At 36.2% G+C, this 12,806-nt stretch overlaps 1 protein-coding gene across 1 annotated transcript in view; it reads left to right on the top strand.

Moving 5' to 3' along the window:
- The window catches only part of LOC149081234 (receptor-type tyrosine-protein phosphatase T-like), a 65,040-nt gene that overhangs the window by 11,479 nt on the left and 40,755 nt on the right, over positions 1 to 12,806 (top strand). The window contains exons 6-10 of the mRNA XM_089238309.1: positions 3,668 to 3,940; positions 6,261 to 6,392; positions 8,070 to 8,225; positions 9,703 to 9,843; positions 10,844 to 10,977. Of these exons, the coding sequence (XP_089094435.1) occupies positions 3,668 to 3,940; positions 6,261 to 6,392; positions 8,070 to 8,225; positions 9,703 to 9,843; positions 10,844 to 10,977 (836 nt within the window). The remainder of the gene's footprint in view (positions 1 to 3,667; positions 3,941 to 6,260; positions 6,393 to 8,069; positions 8,226 to 9,702; positions 9,844 to 10,843; positions 10,978 to 12,806) is intronic.

Here is a 12,806-nt window from a genome sequence, read left to right as displayed (position 1 = left end):
TTGGTGTTTTTAATTGAAAATTTTTCAAAGGATTGATGTTGAATTTTGATTATGTAATTTATTATTTGATTAAATATAAAAAAACTAGTAATTGGAAGATTTTTATTGATACAAGTATGATACTGATAATCAAATTTAACAATGATAGGCCTATATATTGTATTTTAAAGAATCAATTTTTTTAACACTGGTTGCAATTTTGCATCCAATTGAACCATTTCAACCATTGTTTACCAGTGCCGCTTTAACGCATGGGCCCACCCGGGCATGGCCCAGGGGCCTCATAAAAATGAGATTTGGTTGAAATTTTCTAGAATTTGTACGGCCTCAGAAAAACCACTTGGCCCAGGGGCCCATGATGCTCTTAAGACGACCCTGTTGTTTACACTGTTAACTATAGTAATGCATCAAATAAAATTTATGACTCATATTTTCTTGTTTTTCCTCTTTAGATGCTCTTTGCTCCTTTTGCCCTTTTTCAGCATCTTAATACAGTGATCCCTTGGCTAATGAAGATAATTCGTTCCAGAATCACTTTCGTTAGCCGAAATGCAAATTTTAGCAAGGTTTCTATGGAAAGTAGTTTAATTCATTCTGAGAATTTTCCCAAAATTTCAGAGAAACTTCTGTAAAACACCAAAAAGCACTATAAAGAAAAATTAAACTGACCAAAAGCTGAAATAGAAGCCTCCACAATTGAATAAAGGATAATTATCCTTTATTCAGTTGTGAATGCTTGTGAATATTGTATTGTGTAGTGAATGTTCATTTGTGAATATCTTTCATTTGATCCAATGTTCAGTTTTTCATCTTCCTTTTAATTCTAATTTAAAGGAATATGAAAAACTGAACATCTTATTTTATACACTAAAGCCAGGGTCACACTCGTGTCAAGCCTGGCCCAATTGTCATTCCTAAATATTTTCTTCCAATATTTGCCTTCCCCTGATGCAAAGAAGCAGCAGCGACATAGGCTGGCTACACACTGGCTCAGCTTGGCCCAATATTCTTTGGAGAATATTTGCCAAGAACAGAACCGGTTTTTACAGAACAATTCTTTGTATCGTGACTGTTACCATTCTTTGGCCAATGTGTGGTCAGACAGATTGGGAGAGAGAGAAAGAAGGCTACTCCTTTGACTTGGGTTGGAAGGCACTAGTTGTTTGGCTCAACCACCCTTCCAATACATTACAGTCTCCAATATTTGACCATCATTGCCAATAGTGGAGCAGCCATACTAGTTGCCCATGACCGACCTTGGAATATATTGGGCCAGGCTTGACACGAGAGTGGCCCTGGCCTAATTTACGCTATGTAGTCGAGTTTGTGAGCCACAGCCAATAGATATAAGCCTATATCCAAATATCTGGGTGTAATTATTTCTGCTGACCTCCGTTGCAATCTCCATGTTGATTACGTCTTTCATAAGTGTCTCCAAAACCTTTTTTTTTCTTTGTCGGAACCTCAAAAACTCCACCCGTCACCTCAGACATCTCTGCTTCCAAACCTACATCCTTCCCGTACTCTCATATGCCTGTGAAATCTGGAACTCCTGTACTCTCTCCAATATAGACAAATTAGAATCTATTCAAAATAAATCCGCCTGCTTCATTCTTGACTGTTGGTCATCCTCTGCCTCCATCACTGAACTAATAAATAAATAGTGAAAAAAAAATAAAGTGCATGAGCTGTTGTGATGTATGATATAACTTTTAGCTCATTTCTCTCTCACACACACATGCAGATGGAAAAGATGAGTTCCTTCCTAGAATATCCAGACTGTTCCGTTTGGTATCAAGGATTGCCATGCACTGAAACCATTCGAGTCTAAGGCTTTTTTTAAAAAAAATACATTTTCTTTTAGCTTATTCATTTTGTATGAAATGGCTCAAAATCTTGCTGAAAGAAAAGCGATTTACTCATTGGGTTCATTTTGATTGTTGCAAAAATTTAGTTCACGACGAGGGGGGGGGGGGTTTATGGGAGCTGATGCTCCATATTAACTAAAATGTCTGTTAACTGAATCAGAAATAAGCTGGGGCAGAACAATATTGAAACAAATCTTTGTTAACCAAAAAATTGATAAGTCGAAGCATCTATTAGCCAAGGTATCACTGTATCTTGTCCATATGCATCCTTCAGTAGTGAACTTGATGTATGTAATTCATGCTCACTTTCGCCTTATTGCAGTATAATTCTATTTTCAGTTTCATGTTTTCCTTATTCTAGAAATTTGCCCTAACATAACCTCTTTCACAGAAAGGGATATACACCGCACAATAAAATATAATTAGTATAAATTTTTTATGTATTTGAAAATTAGGATTAATATAATTTTTCAAGATCAGTTTTGGTGATTTACACAGATGTTTGGCCGAATACCTAAGCAACGTTTGGCCAAACCAAATATTTGGCAAAAGAGCCAAATATGTAATAGTACCCAAATATTCGTCCTAGCTCTAGTGTAAAGGCTCATATACAGCGACACTTATACATCGTCGTCGTCCACTAAAAAATAATTCGTTAAAATTATTTTTTTAACCACTTCACAAGGACATAATATTACGTCCAAATGCCAGTGGAATAAATTCAAACAAATCTATCTGTTTTCTTGCTTCTCCCCCCTCATCACCAAAACTTTGTTGCAACCCTATAAAAAAGTAGTTATTTTCATCTCCTTAATGAAGAGGTAAAAAGCCAGGCCCGTCATTTAGGGGGGGGGCAGGGGGGCCGTTGCCCCCTCCCCGGCTTTTAAAAATACACTAAAAATGGTATATATATATACATACATTGAGTACATGTGCTTTGCCCCCCCCCCCCCGGAAAAAGTTGAAATGTCGGCCCTGTGTAAAAAGCCTCTATGCTAAGATTAAATAGGTTCTACTATATCTTATCCGCTGTGGTGGTCGAGTGGTTATAGTGCCGGACTCGTGATGCGAGGATCCGGGTTCGAACCCCACAGTGGTGGTCGGCTGAAGTTGGTTTTCTGTGGTTCCCAACTTCAAGGCGCAAATGCGAGCCGATCTCCCCGTTAAAAAGTCTCGCCACAGAGAGCAACAGTCCTACAACGGTAAATCATTCAACCATAACACTTCACTCATAGTTAGATAAAAAACTGGGGGCAGATGACAGCACTACACATAACAAGCATTACACAGAAACAAACTTTACGTCAGGTTGCACTACACGTACACGCACATTCCCGCATGTACCGATTCGTTGGGGGGTTCCGCGGAGGGGGGGGGGTGCATGTGTGGTGTAGCAGTAGTAGGTAGGGCCTCCAAAAAAAATGGCTCGGGGATCCATGATGTTCTTAAGTCAGCCACCTCGTTGGGCAATTTGCCTGTTGTGGCGTTGTATTTGTATTTGTATATATTTGTATCAGTAAGTATTACAGATAAGAGAGAATATAGTAATATACCGTTTTCCTTTCATTTGTTTTTTTCTTACTTTTTTCCCTTCCTTTTTCTTACATACCATTACATTAGAACAAGATTATAAAAACTTGTATCATATTTATCGCCAGTTTGTCAAACAGAGATCATCCAAATTTCTTACCAATCCCTTGTGAGCGAAACGGTTAATAATGATTTATTATTATTTGTCGTAATTCCATTATGAACAAGATACTTCCCCACCCTTATTTGTTGCTGGTTTTTATTTTCAGCTTATTTTTTACCTTATCAGTTGACCATAACAGCGAACGTGAACGAGAGTGTAACATTATCGATGAAAGAAGTTCAGTCTCTACCATATTTGTCGTCTTTCTGGCTGAAAGATTCCATATCGATGAATGCCTTCATTGGATATCAAGCTGGGAGAACTTCACTTTTTCTTGAAAATATTCAGACGGGATCTGCTGGAATTTATGCTCTAGAATATTCAGCTTCTGCTCCCAATAGTATCGAACGAAGAGGAGTCATAAGGTTGATTGTAAGAGGTTTGAATCCGTTTTCTCCCCACTTATTTTTCAACTTATAAATTTGTATGTGATGTGTTTAACGTGCAAAAAAATGGTTTTTGATGCTGTATATGAGTGCCTCAGCTATGCTTGATATGGATACGTCTGTTTCAGATATAGGGTTCATTCTGGCAACTGTCCCCCTTCAGTTCCTGCCCTGCCCAGTGCCGTCTTAACACATTTCCTCGGGGGCCCTCATAATAATCACATCTCTATCAATTTTTGAGAATAATTTATGTAAATTGAAGGTAGGAAGCCCCAAGAAAAATCACTTGACCTGGGGGTGCCTATGATGCTGCTCTTGAGACGACCCTGCACCAGTCACATCTGCGGGTCAGCATTCTTTGGGTTACCACATTGACTTACCACTTTCAATAGCCACACTGTTTTGTGAATGAAAGGCATTGTTAAAAAAGGTGGGTGGACATATTGGACATCCGTGGAATTTTTATTTTTTAGTTTTTTTTGCCAAGCAAAGGTGTGGTCACCTATAGCGAACTTTTGTATTATAAACTTATGTATATATTTTAAATTTCGATTAATGGCAAGCAAGCGCATGATCTGAAGTGTCTTTTTGTCTGAATTCGATGACATTTGGCTCCACATACCACCCGAACTGTCAAGCTCACAATGAAAATCTTCATAGAAGCCCTGAATCCTATCCAAGGACCCTCAGTTAAGAACTTTTATTGCCTTATGGCAACCTTACTGCTGCAGGGGAAGTTTAGTTTTGATAACCTTGTACAGTTTATTAGATCAGAATTAGCTTCCATCATTGATGAGCAGAGAATTGCCTCTCCATTCTCCGCTCATGCAATGAATTCTACATCAAAATCAGCAACATGCCCCTTGTGCCAAATGGGGCCTTCAGAATCATCTGGTGTGGCCTGCAATGTCATATTCAGCTTTGACAGAAGCACATTCGTCTTGGTCAGGTACAGCAAATTTAATATCTGGTTATTAAATTATTCGAATTCCACCACCACTACCTCATAACTCATGATATCCAAGAATATTATAAATTTTGTTAACAGAAGATACTTTTGTGAACTGTTTTACGTTACAGAAAGACATTATTTTGTACTCAGGGGTGGGAACTCTGCGCCAATTGCGCCGCACTGCGCCAAAATTAACATCTTGCGCCATCCTGCTCCAATAGGGTATTTTCGTATTTTTCTGCGCCAAATAGCGAATTTTGCTTCAGTATGCCCGGAATTTCGGAAAGGACGTCAAAAAATTTTACAATTTTTGTTGTCAATTTTTTCAAAAAATTGGCGTCAAGTTTTTGCGTCAAAAAAAAAAGGACGTCAAAACCTGCTTGCCGCGAAATGATTCTTTACGAAAAAAGATTGTTTTATTCCACTGTACTTCAACCATCGCCGTATTTAAACTATCGGCCCATCATCGGGCTTTCCATCGCGAAACCTCAATAATATCCGTGATCGTGCAACTGAGGATGGTTTGCAATGGTCTTTCAGCTTTAAAGCGCAAATGCGAGTCAGTTTCCATTAAAAAAAAAAGCAGCAGAAATTACTGTAGTTGATCGTCATTGCGTCAAATCCCGATGTTTCGTGAAAAAAAAATATTCCGCGAGTGAAAAGAGCATGTCCGCCGAATTATGATTGCTAATTTAGAAACTTTGCTGAATAACAAGCGTTAAATTGCCAAATAACGAGTGTCAGATCGCCAATCTCGCCAAATAATGAGTGCTGAATCGCCATCCATCGTGTTGATTCTTCCGAAATTCTCTCCCATTTTGCAACAATTACTTTCTGAGTATAAAAAAATTGAAAACTTGATATAGAAAAATTTATAATATCTATAAAGACTAGAAAATGTTTAGCCCATTTGAAGGGCTGCTGTTCCAGACAGCAAATAGTGCCCTGAGTAAGCAAAAACCATCTTAAATAGACTGGTGGGAAAAATTTTATCATACCACGCTTTCAAACAAGGTGTCAAAAGCCTGAAACACCAAAAACAAAAAACAAGCTGATGAAAAGATGTTTGAAAACAAAAGACAGTGCAGTTGTTTTATTTTGAAAAGGGGTGAGGGTTAACGAAAATTTTGTTAATTTCGCTGCTCCAATTTATAAATATCTGCTCCGAATCCTATATTTTGTTGCTCCAAAACTGCTCCGAATCCTATATTTGTTGCTCCAAAACTGCTCCGAATCCTCAATTTTGCTGCTCCAAAGCTGCTCTAAAATGGACTTTGTCACTTCCCACCCCTGTGTACTGCTAGTATGCTGTTTTTTTATAATTGTATGAACTGATTATAAAATAATATCCTAATTTTCAGCATGTCCCGAGAAGAAATATGGCAATGATTGTTTAGATACATGTCCAGAATGTCTGAATGGGGGAGTGTGTCATGATATCACTGGGGTGTGTATATGCCCACCTGGATTTATTGGAGAGTTGTGTGATAAAGGTATTGAAAGTAGAATTATTCTCATTTTGCTGTGATGAAATTTCATAAAGAAAAGTTGTATATATAGTTAAACTCGGTTCTAACGACATTAAAAGTCTATTCGTACACACCAGTCATTGCCCATCACAAAATTTTGCACATATACTACACAAGACACAACTTAAATGGTCGACTTAGTAACAGTTTTTATTAAGAATGAAAATGTCAAAAAAAGTCAAATAGAGTGAAAATCTGTTATAATGAGAGCTCACAATCGGGGGGAGGGGGAATTGTGGTTTAAATAGACTTCTCATTATAAGTGATTTTCAAATTTTTGCTTTGTCAGTTAATAAATTGTAGAAAATTACAGTTATATGTTTGTTGATTGTCTTTTTAGTTTCTTTCTTTCTAATATCAGTTCATCTTGAAACTTGATTTTTGGACTCAAAGCAGTTCATTCTCTAAAAGGTTTTTTGCATAAAATTTCCTACTCTAAAAACCACATAGAAAACTGACCAAACAATTAAAATTCTTGTTGCTCAGTTCCATAGTTTTCTGGACTCGTTAATATCCTTCCACTAATCATAAGGGCTTTCTCAGCATAATTTGTCCAGTCATTCAGAAACAACTTCAAACAATAAGTTTGGGTTGAATAAGCCCTGCTAGTGCAAAATGACCATAAGCACTGGAAGTGAAAAATGTTGAATAAAGTTGTTGCATGTCCTGCACGTATGTTAGGAAGGCATAAGAATATGAAAAGGAGGTATCAAATGTGACTTTTCTGTGTTTATCCTTTATAAGAAGTGCCACAGAATAATGTTTGTGACATGAGCGGAGGTACGGGGGCATCAAAGGTGAATCCAACTGATCTGATGAAAATGCATGTATATGAATTGACATCATCGTGCTGCTCCCCAGTAACCCAGTAATCGCCATCGTTCCCCCCAGACTTTCAAGTCTATCTCCACCTATGGTTCATGAACAGATTTGCAATGGTAAATGGTAGCCTGGTACCATACGGGGTCTGCGATACATTGATGTTCACTATAAGGAGGTCTATTTATTTATTTAGAAGACACCAACGAATAAGGCAAATACACAAAAAATGATAATAATAAAAGTCCTCATTCATGTATTTGCCTTATTCGTTGGTGTCTTCTAAATATTCTTATGCAAAGTGGATCAACTCTTCTATAAGGAGGTCTGTGACATCTGAAAGGTTTGGAAACACTTCTATAGCACAATGCTTTCTAATTTTCAGCTCACTGTACACTAATGTTTTTTGCATCTTTGGCAATCACCTGCAAATTACTCCTCTGCTAAAGGCAAAGTAACAGCTCCACTTCTTCACACACATTAATTCACAGGGTTGGGAGGTTCCTGCATATGTTTTTTTGCATATGTATGCAGGAACATACATTACAGTCTTACAAGTACATTACAGTCTTACTATACCATAGGTGTTGACAACATGGTTCATCCGCACAATACAAAAGTGTAACAGGATATCCAAAAATTGATTACATAAAATAATGGTGTCAGTGTTATAACCTATTGCATCTCGGATCAAGCGTATAATAAGGTTAGACTGTATGTACATAATTTGGATAATATATTTTGTTTAATTTTTTTTACATAATATATAATGATCATACAATAGGTAAATATTACTAACACAATAATTTATTACATTGTCAGCATGTAAACCGGGTCATTTTGGAAAATCTTGCTCGATGGAATGCTCTATGGGTTCCCAGATGAAAAATGAATCCTGCCGGAGTCTTCTCATCTGCCTTCCTGATCCATATGGATGCTCCTGTGCTGCAGGTTTCAAGGGAGTCTCGTGTGGTGCAGGTGTAGTTGCTATTACTGTGGTTTTTATTAATTTTTTCCAAGAACAAATAAATCACTTTGCCAAAAACAAAACAGATGTATGGTCCTTCAAGCACCCGATACAGATTGGCTACGCCATGTTATGTCACATCAGACAATTCTATTTTTTCTTTTAGGTAAAGTGACTGTGCATCAAGAATTATGCATCAGTAACTGTTTTCTCATTTGGCATCTTTAGCACTATTGAGGCCTCCAAGAAATTTCACTGAAATGCCATGGCAGTGGACTCAATGGCATCATCATCACAGTGTTTTTGTTATGTAAACATTGGATGCTTGAACACTCACAGTATTCTGTAGAAAAGATCAAGCACTCCAGAATTTATTTAAAAATCTGATTTTCATGCATCGAGCTGTAGTCAAACACCCATAAATGTAAACCACTTCGGATGCGCTTAACAGGAAAGTAACCTATAATGTGATCCTGCAGGGCTCCGGGCCCAATGTTAATCTTTCTGCACATAATTAAATTTGTTGCCGAAACTCAAATTCTTCATTTTTTTCTTTTCATTTGAAGACATTTCATGAAGCCATGGCATTCAAGCAGATTTTTTACTTTTATTTAAGTTGGCACCTTCTATTGGCTTAACAGAGAACAAAAATGAAATAAAGTAATTAAATGTACTGGAGACAATCAAGACACTTTGAGACCAGTACCCATCTCCAAATCTAGGTTTTTGAAAATCTTCATTGTAAATATATTTGCTGTGATTTCCAAATGTTTTACCTTAGTAAATATTATGTATATAGTGTTTAATATATACAGTGAAACCTGTCTTAAACGGAATCAAAACATAGTCTGTTCAATGATTAATGCTTTTATCTGCACCTTTATAAAACAGAAATCTGTCTATAACGAAATATTATTTCAGTCTGTTGGCATTCCGTTTCATACAGGTTTCACCGTATTTACAGTTGTCATGTGAATCATAATAATCAATTAAGTGGGAAAAGGTGCTTCAAATTACAACAAAAATTATTGATGAAATAAATAAATTATTAACGATGTAATTGAAATTACAAAAGAAAATAACATTCAAAATGTACAAAGAATTTTTTGTATGCAAGGTTCAAAGCACACATATCAAGACCAAAACCACACTGATAAAGCAGCATAAACAACTTGGCGACGGAAACTGATTTGTCCCAAAATAATGTACTATCACCCCCCGAGAAATCTTCCCTTTTTTTCCCAGCATCAAAATAGACCATCTTTACGGGGAGGGAGTTTCTGGAAATGCTCCTGGTGGTTGTACCGCTATAGGGACACATGCGAGATTGTACAATTTTACTTTTTTTGTGAAAGGAATCACATTGTGGGTGTGGGAAAATATTTTCTGTAATAAACCAATTGTATTTCATTATTTGAAATTAAAAATCTTGTCAAAACATCTTTACTCTTTCATAAGCTTTCATTGAACTAAATTATTTAATTTCAGTTTGTGAAGATGGTGAATATGGAGCTGGTTGCACTCAGAAAAGATTGTGTAACTGTGCAGGGAATCAGTCATGTAATATTTTCTCAGGCTTATGCCCAAATGGCTGTATAGATGGATGGCATGGTGATGGTTGCGAATTGAGTAAGAAATTTGTTTTCACATCCTTGACTGTTTGGGAGAGGGTTAAAGGTAATTTAAGGCTGAGTAAATGAATGTACAGTCGGACCGGCTTGTAACAAAGTTGAAAAAAGCAGCAAAACTCTTCATTATATGCAAACTTTGTTATAACCATACCGGCTTAATATTTTTGATATGATTGTGAATGTTAAATATTTTATGTTAAAATCATTTTTACCTAATAAACATGCAAGATGTAATGATTTTTCTACTAAGAGCCTAGTTACTGAAACTTTTTTTTTTTGTCCTTTATTTTTGAATCATTTAAAATGAGCTCCTTCTATGAATCTCTTTGTGGATTTTCAGTCCACAATCACAGCACACTTTAGCACTGTTGCTCGACACATTCTGAATGCCAGATATCATGAACGGGAATTGTAAATGGTGAACCTGTGGCGTGAACTAAAGAGTCTAAGAGAGTGCCTTCCAGTTTTTTATTTGCTGATGTGCATTATACAATGATCCCGTTGGACGTCACGCTAAGCATCTCCTTTGAGTCTTTCAATGATTCCCGCAAGATTGTGCAACTTATGATTTTATTATGTTTTTTTAATTGTTGAAATGTCAACATAAACAATTTACTCTATGCTTTCCCAACACAATTTTTTGAATGGATTGCAACCACAGGTTCCATCGTGAATATTATTTGTCTTCATGGGTACCATCCGCAAAGGTAGATAATTCTTGAAGAAAGTAGTATCGGAAGAAAAGTCTATTATAGCCACTACACTCTGTTATGTGAGATGAGGGAAATATTATTTATATTTAACTTGATATTCTATTTTTTTTCTTTTTTTTACTTATTTTATTCAGTTTTTAATTTTGATTTCAAACTTTTGAACCCAATTTCTACGTAGAAAATCAATTTTGGTTCTTTTATAATTTTATTTTCTCATTTTCTCTTCCCGTTTGATGTATTTGTTTAAAAAATTTATTTTGTTAAAAAAAATTTATTTCCACAAAGGTTATCCAGTTTTATCTCATCCACCAACTGTTTTAAACATCGCTAAAACAAGCATCACATTGAGTTTTCCTGAATGGAGGCCAGATACAGATATGGGATTTGGAACACCAGCATCATACGATATACTTTTGAAGGTAATTATAATTTTTTGTCCTTTGAGAGATTCATCTTTGCTTTGTTCCTTCCAGATCCCATTTTGATTTGAGGACATTAGTTTACAATTTGAATATAAGTAGTTGATTATATTTTTAAGGTATAAAAAAACCCTGCTATATAAAATACATATGACTCTATATAATTCGTCCATGAGCTAGTCCGGCCCATCCAGTAATCCATCATTAAGTGGGTTTTCTTCCACCATAGAAGAGAAAAACATGTCTGCGCAGAGGTTGAAGCTTTTCACTTAACAGTTTTAAATGGTTTTTAATGATTCTTTTTTCAAGTTAAGATCTGAGGTACACATGTGTAGCTAACTCAAATGGTCCTTAGTAAAGATATCCACCCAAATTAATTAATTAATTAACCAATCAGTTAATTTTTTCTTTTTAAAGGGCATTTTGACGTACAATAAACACAAATCAATCAATTTTTTTTTAAATTTAAAAAGTCAGTTTTGGCTAAGATGCAAAGAGATTATATTATTCAAATGAGTTTTTTGATTGATTTCCAGTAATCCAGCGATCTCTGTAATTCGGCACACCCTGGTCTGATATGTGCTGGATTATCGAGAGTCTACCGTATTAGAAATTCCTAACTGCTATAGGCAGTGCAGAACACAGTACGTCCAGTGCTACAGTTTTATATCACTCAAGTGGCCCACTGCACAATGAGAGATCACTTAAGTTACCCGCAGCACGTTTACAAATAACTCAAGTGACCGTGACATATTTACAAATCACTTAAGTGACGTGTGGCACAGTTCCATAGCACTTAAGGTGCAGTTCCACATCATTTTAGGTGGTCCATGGCACATTTCCTGATCATTCAGGTGGCCCATAGCATATTTACATGTCACTTAAATGACCTGTGGAACAGTTCCAGAGCACTTGAGTGGCTTGCAACACATTTCTAGATCACTTAAGTCTTAAGTGATAAGTGATACACAGCACATTTACAGATCACTTATAAGTGGCTCGTGACATGTTCACCAACAAACAATTCATCAAAAAAAAGACATAGTGAATGAATGGATGAGCAGATGAGTGAGTGATCAAGTGAGTCAGTAAGTTAGTGAGTGAGCAGGTAAGTGAAGAAGTTGGTGACTCAGGAAGTGAGTGGGTGAATAAGCAGTTGAGCAAATGTTTGAGTGAATGAATCACCCATATGGTCATTCATATGATCATTCACTTGTTTGTTCACTTTGTCACACACTGGCTTATTTGCTACCCTCTTTCATCAACTCATTCATTAACTCACACATTCACTCACTTGCTAAATTACTTGGTCACTCACTCATTGGTGATGTCAGTGAATTTCGCATCTGTGAATTGTGTGGCAGTGAATTTTCTGTATTTTTTTATGGCTGACATGGGCCTTTTGGGAGACCAAGCTCTTGCATTTAGTTGTGTGTTGTGATGTTTTTCATGTGTCATGTTTTTTATATTTGTATTTATTTATACTGTATTTCATAGGTGCTAATGCTTCCGATTTACCTGGAAGCCTTCAGATCTTTTAGATTTATTAAAATCTGGTTGGAAACGAGATTAATCTAAATTTTTGTCACTCTTTAAAAAATCCCTAAAATTCTTTAAATTGTGCTTCACTTGGAGGAAAAACCCTAAAGAAAATACTCTTTCAGTCCTTGTATTGCTATCGCAGGCTGATTATGTTTTCTCAGGAAAAATATGGGAAATTTTAGAATTTTAAATACAAGAAATCTGCATTTGTCACCACATGAGACCAAAAGTAAGCAAAGTTGCTAATTATTGCCAAAATCGTTGAAGAATCTCCAATAACTGAAAAT

This window comes from Pholcus phalangioides, unplaced genomic scaffold, assembly GCF_987345545.1.
Source record: "Pholcus phalangioides strain wild (caught in Gottingen) unplaced genomic scaffold, Ppha-v1.0 ptg000010l_1, whole genome shotgun sequence".
NCBI classification, from domain to species: Eukaryota; Metazoa; Arthropoda; class Arachnida; order Araneae; family Pholcidae; genus Pholcus; species Pholcus phalangioides.
This window is presented reverse-complemented; position numbering and strand designations above follow the sequence as displayed.